Raw genomic sequence first — 25,527 nt, 5'->3', positions numbered from 1 at the left:
TTCCTTTCCGACAAGCCTTCGCAAAGTACCTCGCATCACTTGGTCATTCGTTGCATCGGCTTGGAACTGCTGCCTCCTGTTACCGCTGTTACTGCTTGCTCCTGCATCGTCTTGTCGTTTCCCCAGGGCTTACCAATTAGCCCACTTCAGCTCGACCGCTCACCCGCCGCGACTCAACTAGCGATTCCAGGCGTCACATTTGTCAAATCTGCTGCGTCAAGAGAAGCCTCAGGTGCCCGACCTTGCGCCACCAGGCCTAGAGAAAGGGAAGAAAGGAGCCCACCCGTCGCCGAATCGCTTCATTTCCTCGTCGTCCCAAACCCGCCCCCGATACGCTTGTCAGCATCGAATGGGGGTCTGACGCCGAACGCACCCACAGACACGCCCACCTGCCTACCTGCTGCCGCCAAGTAGGTGACTTGGAACAGTGTCGAAGAAAAGCAAAGAAGGCAGAAGCAACGCCAGCGAGGTGCACTCGCGCAATACACATATTCGGGTCGCTACAATTTTAAGCGGCACCATTGCACGAAGCCACTGACGGCGGCTGTTTCCAGTCGCGTTGTTGTGCAAGGCCCTGGGCCATCTGCGTGGTTGTGACAGCCAGAGGTGTACAGAGGGTACAGCAGGCGGATCACTCGGCCAGCCCACCACTAATCCACAATTGGGCCCATCATGGCACCCATGACGCCCCGGCTCAAGATCCTCTCAGGTGCGTCTCTTTTCTTCCAGGCTTCCAGGCTTCCCGCCCGCTCCAATAATTGCTTCTTCTTCTTCTTCCTCTTCTTGCATCAGCGACGGTGTGGATCGGGGTTTTGTGTTCCTTTATCTCTATCCGTTAGCCCGGCTTTTCTCCCCCATCATACCTTTCCCATCATAGACCATACTCGTTTTCCTCCCCTCTCTTTCCCCCCTACCCCATCTCTCTCTATCTCTCTCCCTCCCTCTCACTCCATACACGGACCGGTGCTCTTGCATCGCACCGACTGCATTCCGGTATGGCGGACGACAGCGGACTAATGAAAACTTGTGTAGTTGGAGGAAACCCAGTTTCGGCCTTCCTGTCGTGGAGATTACAAGCGACCAATGCTTGCGACGTTACACTGGTTTGGAAATCGGGATTCGATCACGTCGCGCAATACGGCATATCTTTCAAGTACGCTGCCACTCCCTTCCCAGCAACTCGCCTTCCCGCCTCTAACCAAGAAATCCTCAGGTCTCCTGTGTTCGGTAATGAACGGTTTAAGCCGCGGCATGGTAAGTCTGTTCGCGTTATCTGACAATGATTGGGAGTGCTCTTGCTAACTTGTATGCCTTTCAGTCGTACGCGTTCCCGAGGAAGCCGCGCAAGGCGGCGGTCCCTTCGACTACGTGATTCTTTGCATCAAGGCCCTCCCCGATGTCTACGACCTCGCTGCTGTAATCGATGCCGTAGTTACGCCTCAGCACACGTGTATCCTCATCAACACAACTCACACCCTTGGCGTCGAGGCTGCCATCGAAGAGCGGTTTCCTACCAACGTTGTCCTCTCCTTGGTTTCCAACGCCGAACTCTCTCAGCTTGGCCAGAGCGAATTCGAGCACAAGGGCTCAACCGAGATCTGGGTTGGGCCTTCGAGCAAGAATGATAACATTCCAAGTTCCATCCAGGGCGACATGGCCGAGGCGCTTGCCATGACACTGAATACTGCTCAAGTCGACTGCAAGGTTTCCCAGAATATCCGCCAGCAGCAATACGAGCGGGTCATTGGGTGAGTGAACCACGTGTGCCTCTCTAGCCTGGAAACATGACTGACTTGGACCAGGCCCATCGCATTCCACCCCGCCAGCGTCATATTCGAGACGGCGAGCCATGCACAACTACTCGAAAAGATTGGAGTACGAGACTTGGTGACCGGCGTAATCGACGAGTTGCTAGCCTTGGCGGATGCACATGGGTGCAAGTTATCGCCCGACTTCAAACAGAAGACGATCGACGACATGACGAAGCCTACAAACCCAGAGAGCATCATGTGGCAGGATTACATTGCGAAACGACCGATGGAAGTTGAGACGTATTTAGGCTCCCCGATAAAGTTGGCTAAGGAGGCCCGCGTTCCTGTTCCTCGCATCGAAACTCTTTACGCCATCCTGCATAACCTGAATATTGTCAACCGTCAAAAACCTCCCAAGCCTGCCGATGTCGCAATGGGTCCTCCTAGCTCGCCGACAGGCCTTCCGAGAATGTCATCTGCCAATGGCGTTCGACCAGGCATGAACGGCAACGGCATGCCTCCCAACCGGGGAGCGCGCCCGCGGACCTCGTCCAACCTCGGCCCAGGACCCGGGCCCGGCATGCGCCGGCCGCCAATGAATGGCGGCCCGCCTAACGGTCATCCTCGTGGCCCTCCCCCCCCTGGGTCCCGGGCGGCCTCGAGACGTGGTTCTTTGGAAGGGAATGACCTGGAAGAGTTTTCACATCTTATGCTCTACGACGATATTCCTGAAGGCGATGAGCCTGGCTATGCCCATGGCCCTGAGAGTTCCGATTTGGCGATTCGAGAACGGGAACTGGAATTGCGCCAACGGGAGCTGGCGATGAGGGAGCGAGAGATGCGGATGAGATCGAGGGGTCCGCCGCCGCCCTCGGGAGCTAGGAGAGGTCCGCACCCAATGCGCAACAGTGCGCAGGTATTCGATGAGGAGGATGACGACGATGATTATTTCGACCCGCATTCCGGCCCTCCCCCTCCAATGATTGACCCCGACAACTTCGACATGATGAGCGTCACGTCGAGGAAGAACCGGAAAGCAGCGCCGCCGCCCACGCGTGCCCAGTATCACAAGAACGAAATATACGACGCCGGAGGAGCGCCCGTGACCAAGACCCCTCGGTTCCGCCCCAACTTTGGGCGCAATCGATCGAGCCAGATTGCTAGTATCCCTGTCGCGAACGAAAACATCTTGGACGATCCCCTTTTCTCTTACTCGTCGAACCGATATGGCGCTGTTGACCGTGGCGCGATGCAGGCGGGCTCGAGAGCGAACTCTCTGACTGCTTCGCGGATGGACGAAATGCAGATGGGCGCTGGCCCTATGGCCATGGGCATGAATGGGGCATTCCCGCGGCGAGCTAGCCAGTCCCCCGGAAACCCGTACAGTCCTTCGATTCGAGGTGGCGGCGGCCGACCGTCGCCGCCCAATGGCTACCACGGCCCTCCCATGAACGGCCGTCCATCACCTCCTGACGGCATGCGTCAACCCGTGCCCCGATACCCTCCCGGCCATGGTAACGCAGTTGCGCCACAGCAGGTTGAGCAGCACATCGGGGTGAGCGGTCTTGTTTCTCCACCCAAACAGAAGAATATGAGAAGTCTGACTGGTAGTGCGAGCGCCAGCGCGGCTAGTGGTGAATCCCAGAACGATACGGAGCCCTCGGCCCACAGCAGCCAGAGCAGCCTCGGGCAAAGGCCGCCCATAGGGGTGCGGTAAACTCCGTCATCGGGATTGCTGCAATCGCTACGTTGCAATGACGATGGCACCGCCGGCGATACGGAACGGCATCGACCCGCGATAGCCGATTTCGGATCGAAACGAGGACAAGCACGAGAACCAGTCCTCCCGACACGTTAGGGCAGCCCACGAATGTCACGACGCAATCCTGGGTTCCCAGAAGACGATTCCATATGGATTCCTCACATATCGTTCCGCGGCAACACGATTACGAAATGAAACGTTAGACAGGGGTTGACCTATTTTCGACAACACACAGCTAATTCAACGACTTTTCCTTTCCCCCTTTTTCCCCCCCATCCTTTCTATCCGATTGGACGTTGGTCCAGTAAATACATACGGCATCGTAGCGATGAGAGCAGATTCTTCTCGACTTCTGGTAATAGCAGCATTGACTTGGGCGACCTCTGTTTTCTCTCCCGATAAGAGAACCCACAGCCGGGGTTGGAAAGTAGACGATTTTGCCGAAAGATTGGCATCTCGGTTCGCTCGGGCATGTCTATGGCACAGGGCTCCGTCATATTTGGACGGTAGGCGTGGGTATTCAACGTTCCTTGGCCATATTCGGCGAAGCTGGAAGTTGGATGTGTATAAAAGTGGATCGCCTAGCACGGCCTTTTCCTTCTTTTTTTTTCTTTTCTTTTGTGCCTTTCCTTTACGACCGAACAATATTTTTATTTTGGGCCGAGTCACAAGAACGGCCACGTTGAAGGGATTTCAAGTAACGAGCATAGACAGGAGCCGGAGGAGACTAATCCGGCAATACAAAGATGGGCAAGGTTACTGCATGGTCGTGGACGACAACAAAGGCTCATGCTCAGACCGCAGAAGTGTTTCTTCAGACAGGGAATTTTGGCTTTCGATAATTTTTAGTTTCCTGGCGACGGGTGAAGGGCCGCAAGGAGCGGCCTGGACGGGGTTGAGGAGAAGAGAAACGAGTAAAAGTTGGAAGGGATAGGCAAGTAGGCAGCCCCTTAGGGCGTTCAATTGAACGCAATGGAAGTCAGACGCGCATACAAAACTCGATTTTGAAACTTGTGACTTTTTCGGTTCCAAAGTGGAAGTGGCTGGGAGCCCCTTACCATCCATCAGGCGAGAGTTTGGCTTCAGAATAAGCAGCGCCGGGTGGCTGGGATGTGACACACAGGCTTTGAGCATTCTGAGAGCAGCCTCGCGGCCCGTTGTGCCGGCCTCAGCTCGCGTCAGGCTTGCCTGGTGCTTGATTGGGCGCAACTGATGAGACACTGGCATGATATCAGTCCAGTCAAACCGATTGATCCCGATCCTAAACCCCTTTCTTTGACTCAGCCAAGCCCTCGTGTGTGTGTGTGTGTATATATGTGTGTGTGTGTGTGTGAGCGACGCCGTCCCAGCGGCGCTGGGCAGGGGAGTAATGATGATTGATGGATGGTTGGAAGGCACGTTCAGTCAGTCAACTCTGATAGACCACCATTACGTGGATATTCTGATAACTCAGGGAAACGATGGCCGGCGCAAGGAAACAGGCATACAAGTCAGGCGACTTGGAGATCCTCCTTTGACAGTACCGTGCCGGGAGGCGGAAAGTGTCTTGAACGTGGGGAGGGGGGCAACGCATGTCTCGGCTCATACGATAGCTGATGGCTGCAGGTGTCATCCGACATACCTGCCTGACCTGACGTCTGTTCCCGCAAACTTATTCCGTATGTTAGTAACGGCAGGTGGGGGTGGGTTTCCGGAATCCGGTGGTAGAGGTCTCGCACAGACTCTCGCCTCCTCCCCTCCCAACTCCCAGGTGGCTCTTGGTTGGCAGCTGCCAGCTGCCACGCGCTGACGATGCCCGGGCGAATCAGACGTCCATCATTCTTGTTTACCTTTGGCGGAACCCCACTTCCGCCAACGACAATCCAAGCAACAACAACAATAACAAAAAGAGGAAGAGGGAGGGGAAAAGCCCACCGCGTGAATTCGAACAGACGGGACATGTTGGTAACGGAGCCCGAAAATTAAAGGAAAGAAGGAAATCCTGCCTGGGCTGACGATACCGAGCCCAGCTGGCAACCGCATGAATAACTGTTTTATAAAAGAAAGACAGTGAGAGAGAGGGAGAGGTTGAGAAATATCGGCAGAGTTGAGGCTCTGTTTTTTACCATTACATTCCCCCTCTGCTGCTTTGCTCACGTGGACACCACACAGTTTGGCAAGTGAGTGGTCCTCCGCCTTTCACACACAGCCCTCTTCTGCCTCTCCTCTTCACATGTTCCCTGTCGGCGGAAGCCACAGGGATCCTAGGAACCCCAAACTGACATCTCACGATAGATTATCTACTCTTTTCATCTCTTCCCTCTCTGAAGAAAGGACACGAGAGAGAGAGAGAGCAACAGGATGGCCTCGCGCAACATCAACATGACACACACGGCGAGGCCGTCCATGTCTTCCAGCTCAGGCAACGCGACGAAGGCGCGGCAATTGGTGACTCTCCCCTCCCGGTGCCCTGAAAGGGTGGTTGTATCTTTGCTGACATGCGACTCAAAACCGTTCCTCAGATGCAGCTTCATTCGCAGCTCGCCCAGCTGTCGGCTAACCTTGCCGACACGGAGAACCTGGTTCGTATGACGAGCGTGCAGGCCGAGAGCATGCGGGGCCTCGGCGCGTGGCACGGGGGAATGTGAGTATTCCTGTTCCTACTTTGCCGAGGGGGGAGTTGGGTAATTGGAGATTATTGGTTATTGTTACTATTATTGTCCGCTGACGTCGGTTGACAGGTTCATGGCCGCGAGCAAGGTCCTCGGGGAGGAGGCGATCAACCGCGACGCGGCGGCACAGGCTAGGGGAGGGCAGCGATGAGCGGGTATTTTTCTGATGAACTTCGCGGGGTGGAAGCGGCTTTCTGCTTTTTCACAGCTGTGCGAAGCATGATAGTCACGAGAGGGGAGAAGGGGCATGTCGGTGAGAATTGTACGCCGGCACGAGACGGCAAGGCGGTATTCACCAACACGAGTAACAGGGCTTCGCCCAGGGTGTGCCGCAAATAGGGCTTGCTTGAGGCTGACCATCCCGGTGTCGGATGGAGGCGTCGATGAATGGCAGGGACAGGAGCACTTGCCGGGCGTATTGTGGGGAGATGTACTCTGCAACCCGATGCTTTTGCTGCACCTTTCTGGAAGTTCAAAGTATGAGTCGAGCCCAGCGAAAAATCGAGGTATCCCCGCGCTTAGCTTGTACGACGGAAAGCCGCAACCGATGCGGCAATGACCATGTTGCTGTTCGCTCACGTTGTTCTTGTCCGCGCACTGATTTATGCTGTCTCGTTCCAAGTACAGAAACCACCGTCGAGGACTCTATTTCTTTATTATGGGTCCCCAAGCCGATCCGGAGCGGAGACCGGACCCGACAAAATATCCGCCAGCGACTTCTTCTACCTATACTTCAATCGCGTTGACGCCGAGAGCCGAGGTTGCTTCCAGATCTCTATGCCTGCCTGATTGTGCAAATTCGCATCAGCATGGGGCGCCGGTACTCGTCAAGGCGAAGTACCGTATTTGCACCCAGCCTGGTGGCTAAGTCGGCACTACACGGTGGGTACGGTACGGCCGCCTGCACCAACAGGCGCAGCATGTAGGTAGTTGGAACAGAGCTGGCCATCCATATAGGCCGCTCTTATCACCACGTGCATCTTACCCCTCTTTATCGATATGTCGGTGTTCTCGTCTCTTTCGACGAACTATCCTCAAACGACGCATTCTCTAGCTTTTGCTGCTGCGAACAACCATGTCAGATCCTTTATCTGTGACCGGGAGTGTTGTGGGGATCATATCCTTAGGTCTCCAGGTAACGCAATCACTGTACAACTACTACGCTGCTATCGATACCCAATACTCAGACGTCACCCACACGGCGCGCAAACTGGAGAGCTTGCTGGAGATACTCAACTGCCTACAAACCCACCTCGATGGCCGCAAGGTCGAGGTCGACGGAACGCATGTGCTCGATAACATTGAGTCTACCATCAAGCAGTGCGAAGAGTGCATCCAGGAACTCCAAGAGGAATCTCGAAAATTTGAACGTGAGCCGGTGGATGGTATTCGGACCGCTATTCGAGCCACAGGCCGCCGACTCGCGTACCCTTTCCGGGAAAGTACGCTAAAGAAGTTGGACGAAGACATTGATGAGCTAGTCATCCATCTGTCACTGGCTCTGCAGCTCTTACAGCAAGACGTTACCAACCGCATCCAGGATGAGATCGAGGATACGAGAGCGGTCCTGGACTTGGTCAGGGCTTCTCAGCTCTCCTCCGAGATCCAAATTTGGCTCAAGGCACCCGATGCTTCCATCGACTTCAACGATGCTTGTAAGAAGAAGAACCCGGGCACTGGTTTGTGGTTCATCAAGAGCCCTTTCTTCATCTCCTGGCTCGAGCGTCCCAGATCCTTCCTTTGGCTGAAGGGGTTCGCCGGGTGTGGGAAATCCGTCTTATGCTCCACAGCGATCCAGCATGTCTTTCGACATCGAAGGTCCAACCCAAAAGTAGGCATTGCCTTCTTTTCCTTCACCTTCGCGGACGAGGGCAAACAAGATACCTCTGCGATGATACGGGCGCTCCTGCTGCAGCTGTCAAGCCAGCTCGGCGTCACAAACACCGCTCTCGCACAATTGTACGAAAGATATCGCACCGTCACGCCATCAGATCAGGCCTTTCTAGAGTGCCTCCGCCAGCTTGTTCGTGGTTTCCTGGATATATACATCGTGATTGATGCGCTGGATGAGAGCCCGCGGGAAAAACATCGAGATGCGATGCTTCAAGCACTGAACGACATCCGCGCTTGGCCAGAGCCAGGGCTGCACATTCTCGTAACGAGTCGGGACGAAGTCGACATCCGTGACGCGCTTGGAGCTATGCCAGAAGAGGTCGTGGTCATGAAGAACGACGGCATAGACAAGGACATAGCGAGTTTCGTTTCGCAACGCCTCCGAGATAATCGACGTCTCCAAAAGTGGCAAAAACACTATGACAGAATAGAGCAGGTGCTGATCGAGAAGGCGAATGGAGTGCAAGGTCCCCGTCATCAACCAACTTCACATTCGCTAACATCACCACAGGTTTCGGTGGGCGGAATGTCAATTGAAAGCGCTGGCCAGTTGCCTAAGAAGCGAGTATCACCTCGAGCAACTACTCCAATCACTGCCACGGACGTTGGATGAGACCTACGAACGCATGCTCCGAAACATCCCAATGGAATCCAAGGAATATGCTCGACAGATGCTGGCGATTCTCTGTTGTGCCGTAAGGCCGTTGACTGTTCCGGAGCTCATCGATGCCATGGCCGTCGAGGTTGGCGCCGCCACGGCCAGCTTCGATGCGAAGCGTAAACTTGAGGGCGTCGACGACTTTCAACAATTATGTCCGGGCTTTACGGAAATCGATGGGCATCGTGACTTGGAGACAGTCAGCGTGCGTATTGCCCACTTTTCTGTTCAGGAATATCTCGAGTCGGAGCGGATTCGCACCCAAAAGGAGGCCTCGTTCTTCAGCGTCCAGAGACGGGAAAGCAATGAATTGATGGCCATTACATGTCTAACGCTGCTATTGGAACCGAAAGTTTCCACTATGGAGCCTTCGCTCGTCCGAGGTCAATATCCGTTTGCGAAATACGCTGCCCAACACTGGCATCACCACTACCAGGGGTGCGCCCAAGAAGGGTTGGCTGAATCACAAGCCAAGCGACTATTTCTCGAAGGACCCGCGTTTCAGGCTTGGATTACTATCCAGTATGGTGGTGATGTATATGGCAGGAAAAGGAATGGGGAAACGCCAAACCCCTTATATTACGCGTCACTACTCGGATTATACTCTACACTGCGCGCTCTTCTGAAAGAGAACAAGAGACATGGTTCTCCAACTGTGGAAGACAAATCGCTCTCCTGCAACCTTGATACTGTAGGCGGAAACTGGGGAACAGCAATCGCAGGAGCGGCATCTCGTGGCCACCAACATATCGTGCAGCTGCTTCTTGACAACGACGCTGACGTCAACGCCGACGGGAACGGCTGGACAGCACTTCGAATTGGATCTTTTATGGGCCATAAGGAGGTTGTGCAGCTTCTCCTCGAAAACGGGGCTGACGCTACTATTGCAGATCAATTTAGATGGACGCCAATGCATAAGGCATTAGCTAAAGGCCACATCAAGGTGGTTAAGCTGCTCCTCGAAAACGGGGCTGATGTTAATGCCGCAAATCGAGATGGACAGACATCATTGCATTTTGCATCAGTTCGAGGCTACACTGAGGTAGTTAAGCTACTCCTCAAGTACAGGGCTGACGCTACTATTGCAGATCAATTTAGATAGACGCCAATGCATGAGGCATTAGCTTGGGGCCACATCGAGGTGGTTAAGCTGCTCCTGCAAACCCCGGACATCAACGTCAATAGCCTAGAACATTATTACCGCACACCTCTGTTTGTAGCATCTGAATCCGGGAACCATGCTGTAGTGCAGCTATTGTTGGATGATGGCCGAACCTCCTTGTCAACAAGAAATCAGTACGGCTCAAACCCGTTATCCGTTGCTGTCAAGAGCGGCCACTTAAAAGTAGCGGAGATATTGCTCGCCCATGAGGCTTCGGGTGTCGAAACTCAAGCGCAAGACGGCTCCGGGCGGGCCTTGCAACAGTGGGCGCGTCGAATAGGCAATTCAGAGATGGTGAAGCTCCTAGAAAAGCATACCGGATTGACTTGACCATCTCATTCATGAAAGCGCCGCCATTGAAGTACTCTATGTCGAATCTGTTCACTGTGGGCAGGATCGTGATGCTTTCGATACTCTGTATGGGCCGAGGAGGCGTTGTCAGCGGGGGCGTGTTGCCTATCTATGTGACGAGTGTTTCGAATTGGCTTTAAAGTGTCCGGACAAGGCACATATGACGTTGTAGTGAATCGAAAAAGTGAGTCTATATTAATCAAGAAGGTCCTTCCATACCATAATCATTTCACCAATATATCATTAACCTAGCAAAACAATGGCTGCAGGGTAGGCCAGAAATAAAAGTAGATAAGGGCCAGCACAAGCCCGACAGAAAGAACGGCGACCTCCTCTGACCCGAAATGGTAGCCGTAACGCACGTTGTCCAGCTTCTTGTTACCTGGCGACTGGCTCTGCGGCTTCAGGATGCCGTCGAACCCCCTGGCCCACGGCACCTGCAGGCCGCGGTCATCGAGGATCTGCTCGGCGGTGATCTTGGCGCCGGCCATGACGATGGGCACGCCGGTGCCGGGGTGGGTGCTGGCGCCGACGAAGTAGGCGTCCTCGAGGCCTTCGGCGCGGGTCCGCGGGCGGAAGGCGAGGACGTTGAAGATCCCGTGCGTCAGGCCCAGGATGGCGCCCTTGTCGAGGTTGAACTTGTCCTCCCACGTCAGGGGCGTGTTGACGGTCTCGTGGGTGATGAAGTCGCTCAGCGGCGCGCAGCCCGTCCTTGCGCTGACGGTCTCGATGACGGCGGCGCGGGCGCGAGCGACGATGTCGTCCCAGTGCTTCGGGTCGGTCGTCAGCCCGGACTCGCCCTTGGACTCAGCGAGGTGGCCGACGGGGACGAGGACGATGACGGTGTCCTTGCCCTCGGGGGCGGCCGAGGGGTCGACCCGGCTGGGGACGTTGACGTAGAAGCTGGGCTGGTCAGGGAGGGAGTGGCGCTTGAAGATGGCGTCGAAGGACTCGCGGTACTCCTCGGCGAGGAAGATGTTGTGGACGGAGAGCTCGGGGATCTTCCGGTCCATGCACCAGTAGAAGGAGATGGAGCTGCAGCTGGCCTCGCGCTTGCGGAGGGACTTTGTGTAGTCTGTGATGGTCGGCGTCTTGGGGAGGAGGTTGCCGTAGGCGTAGACCAGGTCGGCGTTCACCACGACGACGTCGGCCGAGAGGGACTCGCCCGACTCCAGCTCGACGCCCGTCGCCCTTTGGCCGTCCGTCAGGACGCGGGATACTGGCGTGCTGAGGCGGTACTTGACGCCCATCTTCTCGCCGATGCGCACCAGGGCCGCCACGACCTGGTGGAAGCCGCCCTTGGGATACCAGATTCCCTCGGCGAACTCGGTGTACTGAAGGAGGGAGTAGGTGGCCGGTGCGTCAAAGGGCGACATGCCCATGTACATGACGGCGAACGTGAAGACCCTCCTCAACCTCTCTGTCCAGAAATACCTGCTCGCGCGGCTCCAGATGCTCTCGAGCGGGTGCAGGTTCACGACGTGCCTCACGAAGCCGGGGCGGGCCAGATCCATGAACTTGCTGAAGTTCCGGTGCAGCACGTCCTTCACCGAGATCTCGTAGTGGGTGTGGGCCTCCCTCAGCCACTTGAGGTAGCGCTCGAAGCCGTCCTTGCCCTCCCAGCGCTCGATCTGGGTCTTCATGGCGGCGAGGTCGGACGAGTGCCTGAAGAGCTCGCCGTCGTGGAACCAGATGTTGTAGTTGGTTTCGCAGCGCAGCAGGTCGACGCCGGCGTCGGCGAGGGTGGTGCCGAGGTCCTTGAAGGTCTCATGGAAGAGCTGAGGCAGGAGGAAGAGCGAGGGCCCCTGGTCGAAGCGGTGGCCGTCCTGAAACATGAGGGAGCACCGGCCGCCCGTGAAGGAGTTCTTCTCGAGGACGGTGACGGCGAAGCCGGCCTTTGCGAGACGGGCGGCGAGGGCCACGCCGCCGGCGCCGGCGCCGACGACGATGGCCGTCTTGGGCTTCTCGCCGAGTTGGGACATCGTATGTCGTGAGGCGAGGTATGAATTCACTAAGACGGCAGAGCTGGGTATTGGGGAGGGGAGGACAAGATGCGATCGTCGTGGAGATTATACCGATAAGATGGATTGCCCAACGAGATTCTCACCAAACTCGACATATGAGCAAGACCTGAGAACGAAGGGAAGGGGGAACGCAGAGGTAGGAGAGTCTCAATTCACATTCATACTCGACAATGACCCCGTCATTCTAACAAGCATGTGAAGAGTGACAGCCAGCCGAGCTCCGCTCGCATGCCAAACGGTATATAAAAGTAACGGAGCAGCGGGTGCCAGGGGGGGGGAGGGGGCGAGGCGGGGGCGTGAGAATCGCAGGAAGAGGAGCTCCGCACCGGCTGGCACGGGTGAATGATGACACCTCGACTCGGAGGAGGCTCCCGGCAAGTGAGCGTTGGAAGATTGGCAGATGGGTGCACACCAATCGTTACCCATGCATTCAAGAAGGGGGCAAAAGTCACTTGAAATCTGTTGGGGTAAGAGATGGGTATCAAAATGGCGGCGTAATGTATTACACTACGGAAGCAAGGGACCGGCGCGTGGAGCTGGAGTTTTTCCACGTACGCAGAAAAGCTTGACATACAGGTGCATGGTACACGGACGGAATGCGTCGCAGCCGGATGGTTCATTAGCTCCATCGGGTAAGCTCACAATAGAAGCGTAAGGTTGCGGACTCGGACATTCGTATATCTCGTGGCCGGATTTTTGCTTTTCACTGTTCTCTGTAGATGGTGGTGAAAAAAAGGAAAGGAAAGGGGGGGGGGAAGACATGAATTGTTGTGATGAATCACCATGTATCAGTCTAATCAGATAATACGACCAACTCGCCTGGGAAACATTCCACCCGAGGAGCAGGAATCAGCATGACATACAACCTTGGTACATTCCTCTTCCGTGGTCCCGAAGAAAAGCAATCAACAAGTAGGTGAGCTGGACGGGCGTGGTGCAGGTCCATTTCCATCCCAACCACAGGTGTACAGACATATTAGTGGCAGCCCCGCCGCCTCCTCTCGGAATCCCTGGTCGGATCAAAGTCCGGCTCTGGGCTGGCGTACCGTATTCGAATACAAAATCCCATGTTTGGACGGACGCTCATGTGGTCGTCATAGACTTTTATCCCCCCTCGGGCATCGGCCAACCAGCTACGCCGGCGGGTGGCACATAGTAGGGCGTGCAGCCACCGTCTTGTAGTTCGTGCAAGCTGCATGTTACATGTTATGTTGCATGCTTTCATGGAAGCTGCTGCACCTTAATCCTCGACAATTCCATCCCAACTCATCCCTCCCTGGGTACCTTTGTTTTCCCCCTTTCCCCCCCTACTTTCCATGTACCACGCGCCCCCGCTCCATGGCCGAAACGGGAAAGAAGCTCTAGGTACTGTACAGATAAGCGCCACCATGGCCTCCCCCTCCTCTAATGCATGCACCTCTCGTGCCTGGGCTTGACGTATGCTTCTCGCCTTACCTGTGTGGTGTACCGGTAGAACCTCTGGGATTTCCCGACTGTCCAAAAGTCCGAGCTCCGAGAAGTGAGCAGTGAGCAGTGAGGAACAAAAATGCAAGCGCCAGGCGGAGGAAAACTCCGCAAGACAACAAAAACACTAGTCCGAATACCACATTCCCTTGATTCGGGACAATTTACAGCTCTTCCTACGGAGAACTAGCCGAACGCCAACTGTGTATCCCCTTTTTTTTTTCTTTTTTTTTCCCCATCCCATCCAACGTTTTTGCGTGATTCGCATGTGATGTGCCTTGCTGAACCACCCTCCGTCGTACCTACGGCAAGGCAAGGCAAATAAAAAGGCCCAGGACAACAGGCAGCAAACCAGTCGGTTTGTCTTACAGCGCCATTGCGTTGGTTCTTTTTTTTTACACTGGGTCGCTTCACTTTGCACACTCACACGCTGATAAGAAGGTGACTCGTCATATTTGCGTCGACTCCCAACGGGTATCGCAGTACATACATCCCTTCCGGTACATAGGCCTTGGATTCTCACCTTACACGCCCTGAGGTGCCACCTTTGAATGAGACGTTAGCGCCCCTGGCAGGCAGGCAGGCAGGAAGAAACCAGCTTTGCCGTCTGGAACGTACCTTCCCACCCGGCTTAGACAGATACCGGTAGTAGGTCACGGAAAGAACGGACGAATGCACGGCCGCTGCCGCTAGAAGACAACTCATTCTTTTCTCTCAAAACACCACACAGCAGCTTCACCATCTTGTTTTTCGCCCTCAATGGGATTCTGCTCATCGTTGTGAACTCTCTTGGCTTTTTGGTTTGTCCGTAGGAGGCAAAACTCTCGCAATGGGCTACGACTACGCGCTGGTGTAAGTGCTTCTCTCTTTCTCTCACAACTTTCCATACTCACTAATCTCTGCCAGGCATGTCAAGTACACCATCCCTTTGGCTGCACTGCTCACCGTCTTCTCATATCCCGTCTTCACGCGCCTGGATGTCGTGAGAACCCTTTTCATTGTCACAATCGCCTTCGTCGCCACAATCCCCTGGGACTCATACCTTATTCGAACCAGCGTTTGGACTTACCCTCCTGACGCAGTCCTGGGCCCGACCCTTTATGACATCCCTGTCGAGGAGCTCTTCTTCTTCATCATTCAGACCTACATCACCGCTCAGCTCTACATCATCCTTAACAAACCCGTGCTCCATGCGCAGTACCTTAATTCGCCTGCGACCCTGCCGCAATGGATCAGGAGTGGAAAGCTCGTCGGCCAGCTTGCTCTCTTCGGCAGCGTCCTTCTGGGCACCTGGCTCATCGCCAAGGAGGGCGAGGGTACTTACCTAGGCCTGATCCTGGTCTGGGCATGCACCTTTGCCCTCTTCACCTGGACAATCACCGCCCATTTCCTCCTGGCTTTGCCGTTGGCATGCACTGTCCTTCCCATCCTCCTGCCCACAGTGTACCTCTGGATCGTCGACGAGATGGCCCTAGGCCGCGGCACCTGGGCCATTGAGAGCGGTACAAAGCTGGAGCTCCAGCTCTTTGGTAGTCTCGAAATCGAGGAGGCCACCTTCTTCCTGGTCACCAACATGCTCATTGTCTTTGGCATTGCCGCCTTTGACAAGGCCGTTGCCGTCTGTGATGCTTTCCCCGAAAAGTTTGACAAGCCGGCCGATGCCTTGGCCATGTCTTTGCTGCGCGCCCGCGTCTTTCCCTCCTCAAAGTACGACATGCAGCGCATCTTGGGCATCCGACAAGCTGCCGCCAGACTGGCCAAAAAGAGCCGCAGCTTCCATCTCGCCAGTTCCGTTTTCCCTGGCCGTCTACGTATTGATTTGACCCTTCTGTAAGCCCCCGCCACCGCGATTGTCCGCGAGCCTTGCTGACAAGAGATGCTAGTTATTCTTATTGTCGCCTGGCGGACGACCTTGTAGACGATGCAGCAACCCCGGAAGAGGCAGCCGCCTGGATCTCCAAGCTTGACCGTCACCTCAGCCTACTCTACAAAGATCCCGACGCGACCTCGGCGCCCCTTGCCTCCAAGTACGCCGCCGAAAACTTCCCCCCATCTGCTCTCTCAGCACTAGATATGCTTCCGACCTCCCTCCTCCCGCGCGAGCCCCTCGCGGAGCTCCTCAAGGGCTTCGGAATGGACCTTAGCTTCAGTAACTCTGCCTTCCCTATCGCCGACCCCGAGGACCTCGAGCTCTACGCCGCCCGCGTCGCCAGCACCGTGGGCCAGGCCTGCCTCGAGCTCGTCTTCTCCCACTGCCAACACGGCCTGCCTGATTACATGAAGGCGTACCTCCGCAACACGGCGCGCCAGATGGGTCTCGCGCTGCAGTTCGTCAACATCTCTCGTGATATCGCCGTAGATGCAAAGATCGGTCGCGTCTACCTCCCCACCACCTGGCTCAAGGAGGAGGGTCTGACGCCGGAGGATGTCCTCAAGAGCCCCAATAGCGAGGGCGTCGGGAAGGTGCGCCGCAGAATCCTTGCCAAGGCCTTCGAGCACTACGGCGAGGCCAGAGACTCTATGAAGTGGATTCCATCAGAGGCGCGCGGCGCCATGATCGTTGCCGTTGAGAGCTACATGGAGATCGGCCGGGTTCTGATGCGTGACGGCGGCGCCGCGGCGGCGGACGGTAGTGGACGGGCTACGGTTCCCAAGTCAAGACGTATTTGGGTCGCTTGGAGCACGTTGATGGCCGCCTAGCCGGGTTAGCTTGAATTGACCCGTGGCGTTTGTAGGCTACCCTAGCTGGATTGCTCTCGCCATCCCATTTTCCTCCGTTCAGTCTCCTCACTTGCTCGCCCGAGTGGCATTTTTCTATAGGCATTGCCATAGACAGCATGGCGTCCACATGATGAAAGTTCTATGAAATAAAGCGTTGCGACCACAATTTATTTAGATCACCTTCTATTTCCCGATGCAAGATTGGTGAATCGATTCGTTGGTGTGTGAAATCGTGGCAGTGACATCATAACCTCCAAAGCTACTGAGCTACGTAAGCGCGTGGCTCGTGCGCGCTTGTCAAGGGGGATGTGGCCAAAGCTCCGGGCGAACTTTCACCGATCCCACCGGCGGAAACTCTTCACCGAGAGCCGATCCGAACTCCACCCAAATTTGAACGACTTCCACCACGTCGACATCTCGCCGTCGCGCCGAACCCAATTGAGCCTCGTCGCGCGTAGCCTTCGAACCTCGCACAATCCGGTAGAACGCCGACGGGCGAAACCGCCGAGATGATACCCAGATCAACGGCGCGCCGCGTCCTACGGGACCTCTCATCCCACCGCCCGTCGCGACCGCTGGCCCCCTTCTTCTCCCCCGCGACCATGCGCCCCTTCGCGTCAACGCCCACGTCCCGCCTGAAGGCCCGGACGCCGCCGCCGCCGCCGTCGTCAATGCCCCCGATCCCCCCGAACCCGTCCTCTGCCCAGCAGGCCGCCGCCGCGAACACGGCGCTCTCGAACCTCTCCCACCTCACCCCCGCGCAGATCACGGCCCTCCTCTCGACGTCGCCGCCGCCGCCGTCCCGCCGCTCGGTCCGCCTCCGCCGCGCCCTCTGGGCACTCTTCTTCTTCGCCCTTGGCTACAAGATCACCGACAGCCAGCTATCGAACGTGCGCTTCGTTTACCCCTTCACGTACCCGCCCGTTGAGGTCGACGACCCGGACATGATCCGTATGTATCGCGCCGACGCCACTTCCCATGCCATCGAAGATTACCCCATTCTCCAATCCATGATCCCGACCCTCAACCCCGCCACCGGCTTGCCCGCGCCCACGGACTGGGAGCACTGGGAGCCCTACTCCGACTTCCCGCCAGAGACGCTGGCGCGGCACCTCTGCGGCGGCACGCTCAACAACCCCAACGGCCTGGGCCTCGTCCACCTCGTCTTCCGCAACCGGTTCACGGGCGAGCTGATCCTAGCCGTCGTTTTCGGCGAAGGCACCTCGGGCTGGCCCTCGGTCGTCCACGGCGGCATGCTCTCCACCATCATGGACGAGTCCATGGGCCGCCTCGCCGCCCTCAACTTCCCCGCCAACACGGCCGTCACGGCCAAGCTGGCGGTCGACTTCAAGATACCCGTCACCCCCGGCATCCTCTACATTGTCCGCGTCTCCAAGGCCCTGCCCGAGTTCCAGAAGGAGCGCCCGGACGAGGAGGACAAGTCGGACCGCAAGATGTGGGTCGTCGGCCGCATGGAGGACCCGGAGGGCGCTACCGTTCTCGAAGCCAAAGGGCTGTTCGTCGTGCCTAAGGGAGACGTTGGGAGGCCGTTGGGGAAGAGGTTCTAGTCTGATTGGGGGAGGGGGGGGGGGGGGGGGCATGTACCGCGGACCATTGTGTCCAGGTAAGGGGGCTGGATAGTGTAAGGGGGAAAGAGAAGGAGGTGGGGTGGGGTCTTGTCGCATCACATGGCGTTACGGAGGCGATTGCCGGTGGTTATTGAATCCCCTTGGGATGCTACCAGGATGAGTAAATACAGAAGGGGAGTTCCGCCAGTCGGCGGGCACGCGCTGTGTCCGTACGTGGAATTGTAAAATTAAGAGAGGCCAGCGAGTGCCATTGACAAAGAATCCTGAACCCCGCTCCGCTTTGGCTCGACGCGATCGACATTCTCCCCGAGATGTGGATGCCGTCTCGCTTCGAAATGTCGGGGAACATTGCTTGAGTATCCTTGACGTAAAAGGATTTGACGTCTCGATCCTTGTCCAGTCATCACACACAAACACACACAAACACACCAGGCCTATATACCATTAAGGAACCGGGGGACAGCCTTGAGTTTCCCCCTTGGCAACAAGCAAGACTTCGTCTCGCCAACCTACTGGAAGTGTCGTAAAAGTCCATGCCATGATCGGATCGTGGACCTGATGTCACGTAAAGTTTTGGACATAGCCAACTCAACCGCCAGGACCCAGGCGGCGATCGCCCTCGAGGCCAAATGGTTGGGCCCTCTTTGACGACAAAGACCTGGAGACAGGCCGACCAAAGTTTCAGGAAGAGTGCATGTTGTTTGCGTCAGGCGTCCTTGATGGCCCAGACGACTGCAGCCTACGATTTGCGCACTGTTACTGCGCAATATGGTTACACCTTACTAGAGAAACAACAGTCACCACACTTTGCCCCTCCAGTCACTTGAACTACAGGACTCTCAAAAGGGCTTTTTACGTAGGCAGTCGTGCTCCAGGTAAAGGGTGAAACTAATGCCCCGTTCAGCAAGTACCCCCAGAAGGCTGTCGCAGATGCCATGGGACGCCTTGTAAGGATACTCCACGACGAGGGTGATCAAGAACCAGCCGACTTGGCTACAGTCACAGGGGCCAGGATATTGCAGGACTTTGGCGACACGACGACGCAGGTCATCCAAGCCACGACGGTGGCGACGCAGCAGTACAGGTATTAAAGTCGTCATCGAGAAACGGGAATGGATAGGTAGCATAACTTGTTCTGTCGACCTCAGTTCAGCACGGTCCGCCATAGGACTTGGACACACTTTGAACATCTGGTTTGATAGCGAGATATTTGCAGGAGATAACGCTACTAATATGTATTATGAATAACCTTGGCTACCAATTTACGGGTTGACTACATCGTCGGGCCGGATGCCGTGGTTGTCCACTGTGGCCGAATCTGGCCATTGGGGTAACCATTGGGCTGTGTGTTCGGGACATGGTACGAATTGGCGAACCCTCCTCCTCCTCCTCTGCCACCAAAGCTCCCACGTCCTCCGCGGTAACCGCCGCCACCGCGCCCGCCTCGCCCACCACGATATCCACCACGCATATCGCCACGATAGCCACCGTTGGTACGATATCCTTGGGGTCCGTTTGGTGGTGACCTGGAGGATGAGTGGCCTGACGATGCTTGTTCAGGGGCACCGCCGTTTTGCGGTCCCGCAGGGCCTCCCGCGGAACTTCCTGTCGCAGATGGTGGCGCCCGAGGGCCTCCCCCCGTAGACCCGTTCTGGCTGCCGTTGCCTCTTCCTCTCCTGCGATTGTTGTACTGCCGACGACTAGTCTTGGGCTTCCCTTCCACTGAAAAGTCGATCTTTTTGATGGGGTCGGTGACTAGAATGTTTTTGCTCAGACCCAGACGCTCCAGCTCTTCTTGGGGCGTAGTCCAAAGTTGGAAGACGTTTTCGAGGTTTTCAACCTCACGCGTTTCGACCACCCAAGCCTTGACGTACTCACCGGACTTGTCGTAGTCGAAGGCCTGCTTCACCGGGTTGAAGATCCTATTGTCTCCACGAGGGTCGTTACCAACCCCAGCGACATATTGCCAGTTGGACCAGTTGGAATTGACGTCGTAGTCGACAAGGAGATATTCGTACCATTCCGCACCGTATCGCCAGTCGATACCAAGATGTTTGGTCAAGAAAGACGCAACATTCTGCCTTGCCCGATTGGAAGTGTAGCCAGTGTGGTATAGCTCTCGCTGGGAGGCATCAATCAAGCCCATGCCAGTGGTGCCGTTGAGGAATCGCTGGAGGATCTTCTTGACGTCTTCGACTGGGGTTCCCAAGTTGTCTTCGGAGACGACATTTTCGGGATCGGCCGACTTCCACTTGGGCGTTGTATCATTCTTAAAGCCAGCAACGCGGAAGAGCTTTGCTCCGAACTTCATCGTGCACAACCTCATGTAATCGCGCCAGAGAAGTTCGAACCGAACTGCCTTGGTTCCGTCATTCTCCCCCTTCCCATACCCCGGTGTTTCTTTGAATCTAGCATCCTGCCCATCCTCGTACTTGACCAGGGCCTCGTGTATCTGTCGGGATGTCAGACATCCCAATGCCAAATAAGCCGACAACTTGGTGCTAAAGTCGACGCCAAGCATTCCGTTGCGGGTATCCTTGTAACTTGACATAGATCCCGTCTTGATAAGATGTTCGAGCCGCTCAATAGCTAAGCCTTCACCGCCCTTGAATGGATGCACCGACTGAGCATTCTCGGGGAACTTGGGTTCTTCGGTAAAGGGACTTTTCAGGGGCTTGAGAAGGGCTGCCTCCAACGCATCGTAAGTTGATGGAATTTGAAATGGCGTTCGCTGGGGAGGGATGATGGATTGGTCTGGGTAAGGTGGAAGAGATCCCTTTTTAGGACGAGGCAGCGTAGGCCTAGGTTTCTCGCGTAATGGTTCTTGGGTCTTTCTGAAGGCCGTGAACACATCAGCCAGCTCGCTAGGTGATTTGAGCTGGAGATCACGACTGGCAAAGGGGTAGCCGACATTAGCTATGCTACCACAGGGGAAACTTCTTTACGATAATGGACTTACTCGTCAATGAAGTATTTCTCGTCCGTCCAGGTTTTGAAGGCGACGCCGTGCTTCTCACATGCTGCGGACACGGCCTTTTCATCCCTCTTCTCTTCGACGGATTCCTCAGCAGTCATCCAAACGGCACCGACCTTTTGTTTTTTATCGGCAAAGCTTTGGAGGAGGTCGTCGACGATGTCGCCGAACTTGCCTGCTCGGAGGGACAGGCCGCTTTGTACGCTTTCAAGAGACTCCTTCAGGTTCCAGACAGACTGCGCGACAAACTTGGTGCGGTGAGGCCCACATCGCCAAAACTTTCCAATTTGGCTGCGAGCTTCAGGGTATGGGGATTTGGAACCTTCCCGGAGGAAGCCGGATATCTCGATCTGGTGTGCTGGAAAGACGTAAATCGGGAGCACGTGGGTGAAGCCGTGATCTGAAGCGGTAGACAGGTGATGGAGGATGGGGTTGTCGGCGATGCGTAGGTCGTGGCGGAGTAGATATACAAGAATATTTGTAGCCGTCATTGTGAGAACAATGTGCGCTATACGTGATTGAAAGCTCGTTGCCAAGTGTCGATATAGGTATGCTTGGTGCTGCTTGGGAATGTAGGTAGTGGTCTACGCGTTTAGGATACTGCCGGCAATGTAAAGGTTGGTGAATCGGCGCGGATGGCAGGTCCAAGACGGAGCAGAGAAGGGCGGGTGGGAACAGGCAGACAGACGAGACTGGATGGCGAAGGGTACAGGTTAAGTCCAGATTGTGTTGGTAAGAGTCTCGGGCCAAGTCATGGCGTCAGAGAAGCCGTTAGATCTGACTTGGTTCCCGGTCAGCTGGGAAAGCAGACTAGACTAGTCTCAGAGTCGCCACAGAGCATGTACTGAGTAGGGTGGGTAAAGTGGTCTGGGCGATGAGGCTGCAAAGACGGAAAGCATCGACTTTTAGGTTAGAGGATCGGGGTAGTATGGGAAAATATAGGGTCGGCTGGGAATAGGAAGAGGCGTCTCTTTGTAGTCAAAGGACGGGGCAAGTATGGCGATTAGCCAAGGTCTGCTCCAAAGGAAGAAAGGGAGTGTGCCGAATGGAGCGCGGCAGAGCCGACCAAGCAAGCAAGCCAGTCTATAGGCAAGACCAGGAGATGATGCAGGGTCAGGCCGCTCCAACGTGGAGCAGGTTCACGGCGAGCAGGTTTGGCCGGGATGTAATGTTTGAGTTGCAGCAAGTTCGGACGGACCACCAGTAGTGTACGGATCGACCTCGACCAAGTTGCAACGTAAGGCAGCACGGCGAGGGTTTGGGGTTCCAAACGTCGAGGGGCGGATATTTTGCCGATGGCTCAGGAGAAATCATGACGCCTCCTTCCGGGTGGGCGACTTACAAGTACTTGGTACCCGCTCGACCCATGGCGCATTGGACCCTGAGATTTTCCCGAGCACCTTTTTGGGTCTACACGACACTACGTAAACTAAGGTAGAATACCCCTCCCCTTCTTCGAAGCGTCCCCTGCCAAGGTACGTACTATATACATGTATGTTGTGCGCTACCTACTACTACCTACCTACCTACTGAGTAATGGCTTAGTATGATATCCCGGTACTCACCCAATCTGGAATGGCATGGCTGAAGGATATCCGCGCAGCAAGCACATTTGCCTGCTTGTCGAGGGCTCCGGGACGTACTCCGCGACGGGGTGGCTGACAGAAGCAAGTGAGTACCCAGGTAGGCAGGCAGTACGACATAGTAGCAGTGTTTCACAGTGCCTGCGAATCTTCAGGGAGGGAGAACGGCCAATGACGGAAACCGAACAGATGCGGCAGCTGTACGGTACAAGCAGTGCGCAGTAGGTAGCGTGCCTAGGCAAGGTGGGTTCAGGAAACAGCATGACGACGGGGTTCAGCTGAAGGGAAGGAAATCAGCACGGCACGGCACTCGTGTGATTGATTGCACGGCGATGGTGACGGCGCGGGAAGGATGGAGAGGTGCGTACGGAGATCGAAAGTTCGTTTTCAGATCCAGAGATACGGTTCGGGGTTGTCGAGATCGAGCTCATACAGACGGGATAAAACAAGCGGGGCACTCTCTCCAGTCGGATCACACCGAGCAGTGCCGAGTGACGGATACGTACTCCCCGCTGTCCCTTAGTCTTTCCTTTCCTTCACCGCCCACCTTGGGTACCTTGCCTACCCAAACAGGCATGTAAGGTACATCGCGCTTGTCAGTTGTCGCTTTCCTTCCATGTCAAGAGTCGCCCGAGTGGATGGATGTACATCGTACGTACCTGCCTAGGAAGCTGACCACGCACGTAGGAGGCAGGCACGGCCCCACCTACTTACTGCATTTCCCCTTGAGCATGGGAAAGTGCGACCGAGCCCCCCCGCTCCCTCCAGGATATCCTCTCGATTCTCAATTGCCATGCATCACGCTTCCCATCACGTCTCTCTCTTCCACCTCCGCGCACCCTTCGATGGTTAGGCATTCGGGTCAATCACGTCCAGCATCTGCGAATCGCGGCGGGGCAGGGTCCCAAGGCTATTTACTTGTGGTGTACTATAAACCAATAGTACATGTTTAGAAACTTTCCTGCCTGTCAATGCAGGTCGCAACGAAGCTGAAAGCTTGGGGCGCAGTGCGGCTTCTTCCACACACACACACATGATGAATCATCGAACCAACCGCCCACCTTCCCGCTTTGTTCTCGGGTCAGTTTTTTTTTTAGTTTTTTTTTAGTTTTTTCTCTATTGTTTTGTTAACGTATAATTGAAATTCTTTAGGCACAGCCACCGCCCCGGGACTTCTCACATCGGATTTCACGCCCTCCCACTCGGCCGATGCATTCAGGACATGACGGCCACTCCACTATCCAGTCAGCCAGCCTTTGAATCGACGCGTCAAAATTCTATGAAGCACAACACCGAAGCGCCAACAGAGCCTTGGGTCTTGGCCGACTACCCAGTGTGCATGCTTCAACTCGCCATGCAAGCTCCAATTCCTTCAGCAAAGCCATCCATACGGCATCGCCCACCATCCATGGCCCGAAACAAGCAAGCACGACTCTGATCCCGACAGCCTTATGTGGAGCAGACGTACCTATGCTCTGGAGCTGCATCTCGAACCCCTGGCCAAGGCAGACTCGATCGGCACGGAGAGCTCCATAATCCTCTATCAGAGCTTCAGAAGCCGTCTGCTTACATAAGGGCGTCATCCCGGGCGCGGCACATGCTGGACATTACGTTTTTTCTCAGCTGGATTTTGCTGGTAACCGTGGCGAACCAAGCTGCCGATGGCGCCAGGCCCAAACTTCGATCTGCGTGTATGTGATGCTCGATGCTCAGACCGCGCCCATCGATGGGCATCCCCGACGCCTGCGTGGGGTGCATCTCCGGAACCCATTTCCAGCCCTTGCTCTGTCGAATCGCCACGTTTTGTGCCCGCCGTGCACGCCTGACCCATGGATGGGCCCTTGGTCCCACCATGCCCAATGTGTCTGTCGGCTTAAGTTTTGTCTCCTAGTTGGATAGCGTACCGTCGTCAGACCTGCGGATGCCCGGTGTTGCACTACAGTCGCGAGTTTCACTGTCGGCAACGTAGGTGTCGTTGGCGTAATGAAGGTTTCATGCGCGACCGGCACCGTCCAGCACCCAGCCGCGTTGTCAGGCTGTCGTGAGCAATACTCGTATCGGCGACCACAGTCGAGCTTTCGCCTTGATTTTGACGCATGGTTATTACGGGAGGAACATACCAGTCGTTAGACATCCATTGCACACTCGCAGACACACCAGTCAACAATTTGGCAACGATCCAGGCTTATTTAGCATCTCTGACCATCGACCTGCCCTGTCCCCGCCGAGCGACACCCCATCCAATCCCATTCACGTCCGCCCCGAGGATTCTAGGCCCGCCCAGTATCGGCAACGTCCGTCCATTGACCGGACCCGGCCCGTCCCACCTATGCCACCATCTTAGTTCGGGGTTCCAGCTCCGGATAGACAATTAATATTGTCTCACAGCCGAACGATGATCCTTTTTCCACAGGAACATATCCTCGCCCTTCATCCCATAGGGGGTACACTGGAACATCTGGTGCGCATCCCTTTGACAACAAACCAATACGTACAGGCGACTAACTCTCTCAAGACTGAGAGCCGTAAGTCTGACGTTCGCTTTGCCCCGCCTCAGTCTATGGCGTGCATGCCAGCTCTGCGCGTAACTGTAGCCGTCGATGTTGGTCTAGAACATTGAACGACATGACGATCATCACCCCCACAATACAATGTCATCATCGACATCGGCCAAGAGGCAAAACTAGCCCCCCCACCAGTTCTGGCATCTGAAACATGCATCGCAGTTCATCGACTTTTGAAAACACCGCTATACCCGTGAATGACTTACTTATCGTGAAACCTGAGTGATATCGACAACGGTCAAACATGAACTCCCGCCAAATTACCCTGGGTTGCGGTTGGGGGGCGTTTGTGCTTTGTGCAAGCACTCCGACGACGGACGAGAGTGAATCTCGCGTGAGCTAGGTCGTCGTTCCTCGCCGGCGTGGTCACTAGAGGATCT

General features: G+C 55.7%; 11 protein-coding genes across 11 annotated transcripts; 6 read left to right on the top strand and 5 right to left on the bottom strand.

Moving 5' to 3' along the window:
* The first annotated feature begins 713 nt into the window (after positions 1-713).
* LY79DRAFT_397763 (ketopantoate reductase PanE/ApbA-domain-containing protein) lies at positions 714-3,655 on the top strand. The gene is made up of 4 exons (XM_060552995.1): positions 714-1,153; positions 1,214-1,254; positions 1,319-1,748; positions 1,803-3,655. The coding sequence occupies exons 1-4, from the start codon at positions 996-998 to the stop codon at positions 3,466-3,468; spliced, it is 2,295 nt and encodes a 764-aa protein (XP_060409410.1). The 5' UTR covers positions 714-995; the 3' UTR covers positions 3,469-3,655.
* Positions 3,613-4,560, top strand: LY79DRAFT_397729 (uncharacterized protein). The gene has a single exon (XM_060552993.1). The coding sequence runs from the start codon at positions 3,842-3,844 to the stop codon at positions 4,445-4,447; it is 606 nt and encodes a 201-aa protein (XP_060409409.1). The 5' UTR covers positions 3,613-3,841; the 3' UTR covers positions 4,448-4,560.
* Positions 4,561-4,872: 312 nt separating this feature from the next.
* Positions 4,873-5,643, bottom strand: LY79DRAFT_397754 (uncharacterized protein). The gene has a single exon (XM_060552994.1). The coding sequence runs from the start codon at positions 5,451-5,453 to the stop codon at positions 5,004-5,006; it is 450 nt and encodes a 149-aa protein (XP_060409408.1). The 5' UTR covers positions 5,454-5,643; the 3' UTR covers positions 4,873-5,003.
* A 210-nt stretch (positions 5,644-5,853) lies between these two features.
* LY79DRAFT_673379 (DASH complex subunit Hsk3 like-domain-containing protein) lies at positions 5,854-6,315 on the top strand (the record flags this gene model as incomplete). The annotated part of the gene is made up of 3 exons (XM_060564166.1): positions 5,854-5,940; positions 6,015-6,136; positions 6,234-6,315. 3 exons carry the CDS (start codon positions 5,854-5,856, stop codon positions 6,313-6,315), a joined length of 291 nt encoding a protein of 96 aa, XP_060409407.1.
* Positions 6,316-7,239: 924 nt separating this feature from the next.
* LY79DRAFT_593711 (uncharacterized protein) lies at positions 7,240-9,817 on the top strand (the record flags this gene model as incomplete). The annotated part of the gene is made up of 2 exons (XM_060561596.1): positions 7,240-8,524; positions 8,598-9,817. 2 exons carry the CDS (start codon positions 7,240-7,242, stop codon positions 9,815-9,817), a joined length of 2,505 nt encoding a protein of 834 aa, XP_060409406.1.
* Positions 9,818-10,395: 578 nt separating this feature from the next.
* Positions 10,396-12,525, bottom strand: LY79DRAFT_567722 (phytoene desaturase). The gene has a single exon (XM_060558917.1). The coding sequence runs from the start codon at positions 12,208-12,210 to the stop codon at positions 10,477-10,479; it is 1,734 nt and encodes a 577-aa protein (XP_060409405.1). The 5' UTR covers positions 12,211-12,525; the 3' UTR covers positions 10,396-10,476.
* A 473-nt stretch (positions 12,526-12,998) lies between these two features.
* Positions 12,999-13,451, bottom strand: LY79DRAFT_567721 (uncharacterized protein; the record flags this gene model as incomplete). The annotated part of the gene is made up of 1 exon (XM_060558916.1): positions 12,999-13,451. A coding segment is annotated over one exon (223 nt), but the record flags the coding sequence as incomplete, so codon positions are not given.
* An 816-nt stretch (positions 13,452-14,267) lies between these two features.
* LY79DRAFT_397717 (Phytoene synthase) lies at positions 14,268-16,646 on the top strand. The gene is made up of 3 exons (XM_060552992.1): positions 14,268-14,568; positions 14,623-15,546; positions 15,600-16,646. Exons 1-3 carry the CDS (start codon positions 14,546-14,548, stop codon positions 16,414-16,416), a joined length of 1,764 nt encoding a protein of 587 aa, XP_060409403.1. The 5' UTR covers positions 14,268-14,545; the 3' UTR covers positions 16,417-16,646.
* Positions 16,647-16,727: 81 nt separating this feature from the next.
* Positions 16,728-18,017, top strand: LY79DRAFT_567719 (thioesterase). The gene has a single exon (XM_060558915.1). The coding sequence runs from the start codon at positions 16,947-16,949 to the stop codon at positions 18,003-18,005; it is 1,059 nt and encodes a 352-aa protein (XP_060409402.1). The 5' UTR covers positions 16,728-16,946; the 3' UTR covers positions 18,006-18,017.
* A 55-nt stretch (positions 18,018-18,072) lies between these two features.
* LY79DRAFT_567718 (uncharacterized protein) lies at positions 18,073-18,455 on the bottom strand. Its single transcript, XM_060558914.1, has one exon. The coding sequence runs from the start codon at positions 18,373-18,375 to the stop codon at positions 18,175-18,177; it is 201 nt and encodes a 66-aa protein (XP_060409401.1). The 5' UTR covers positions 18,376-18,455; the 3' UTR covers positions 18,073-18,174.
* Positions 18,456-19,299: 844 nt separating this feature from the next.
* Positions 19,300-21,491, bottom strand: LY79DRAFT_525138 (DASH family cryptochrome; the record flags this gene model as incomplete). Its single annotated transcript, XM_060555697.1, has 2 exons — positions 19,300-20,917; positions 20,986-21,491. The coding sequence occupies 2 exons, from the start codon at positions 21,489-21,491 to the stop codon at positions 19,300-19,302; spliced, it is 2,124 nt and encodes a 707-aa protein (XP_060409400.1).
* Positions 21,492-25,527: the final 4,036 nt, after the last annotated feature.

Source organism: Colletotrichum navitas (assembly GCF_030913465.1).
Source record: "Colletotrichum navitas strain CBS 125086 chromosome Unknown LY79scaffold_85, whole genome shotgun sequence".
In the NCBI taxonomy this organism is placed as follows: domain Eukaryota; kingdom Fungi; phylum Ascomycota; class Sordariomycetes; order Glomerellales; family Glomerellaceae; genus Colletotrichum; species Colletotrichum navitas.
This window is presented reverse-complemented; position numbering and strand designations above follow the sequence as displayed.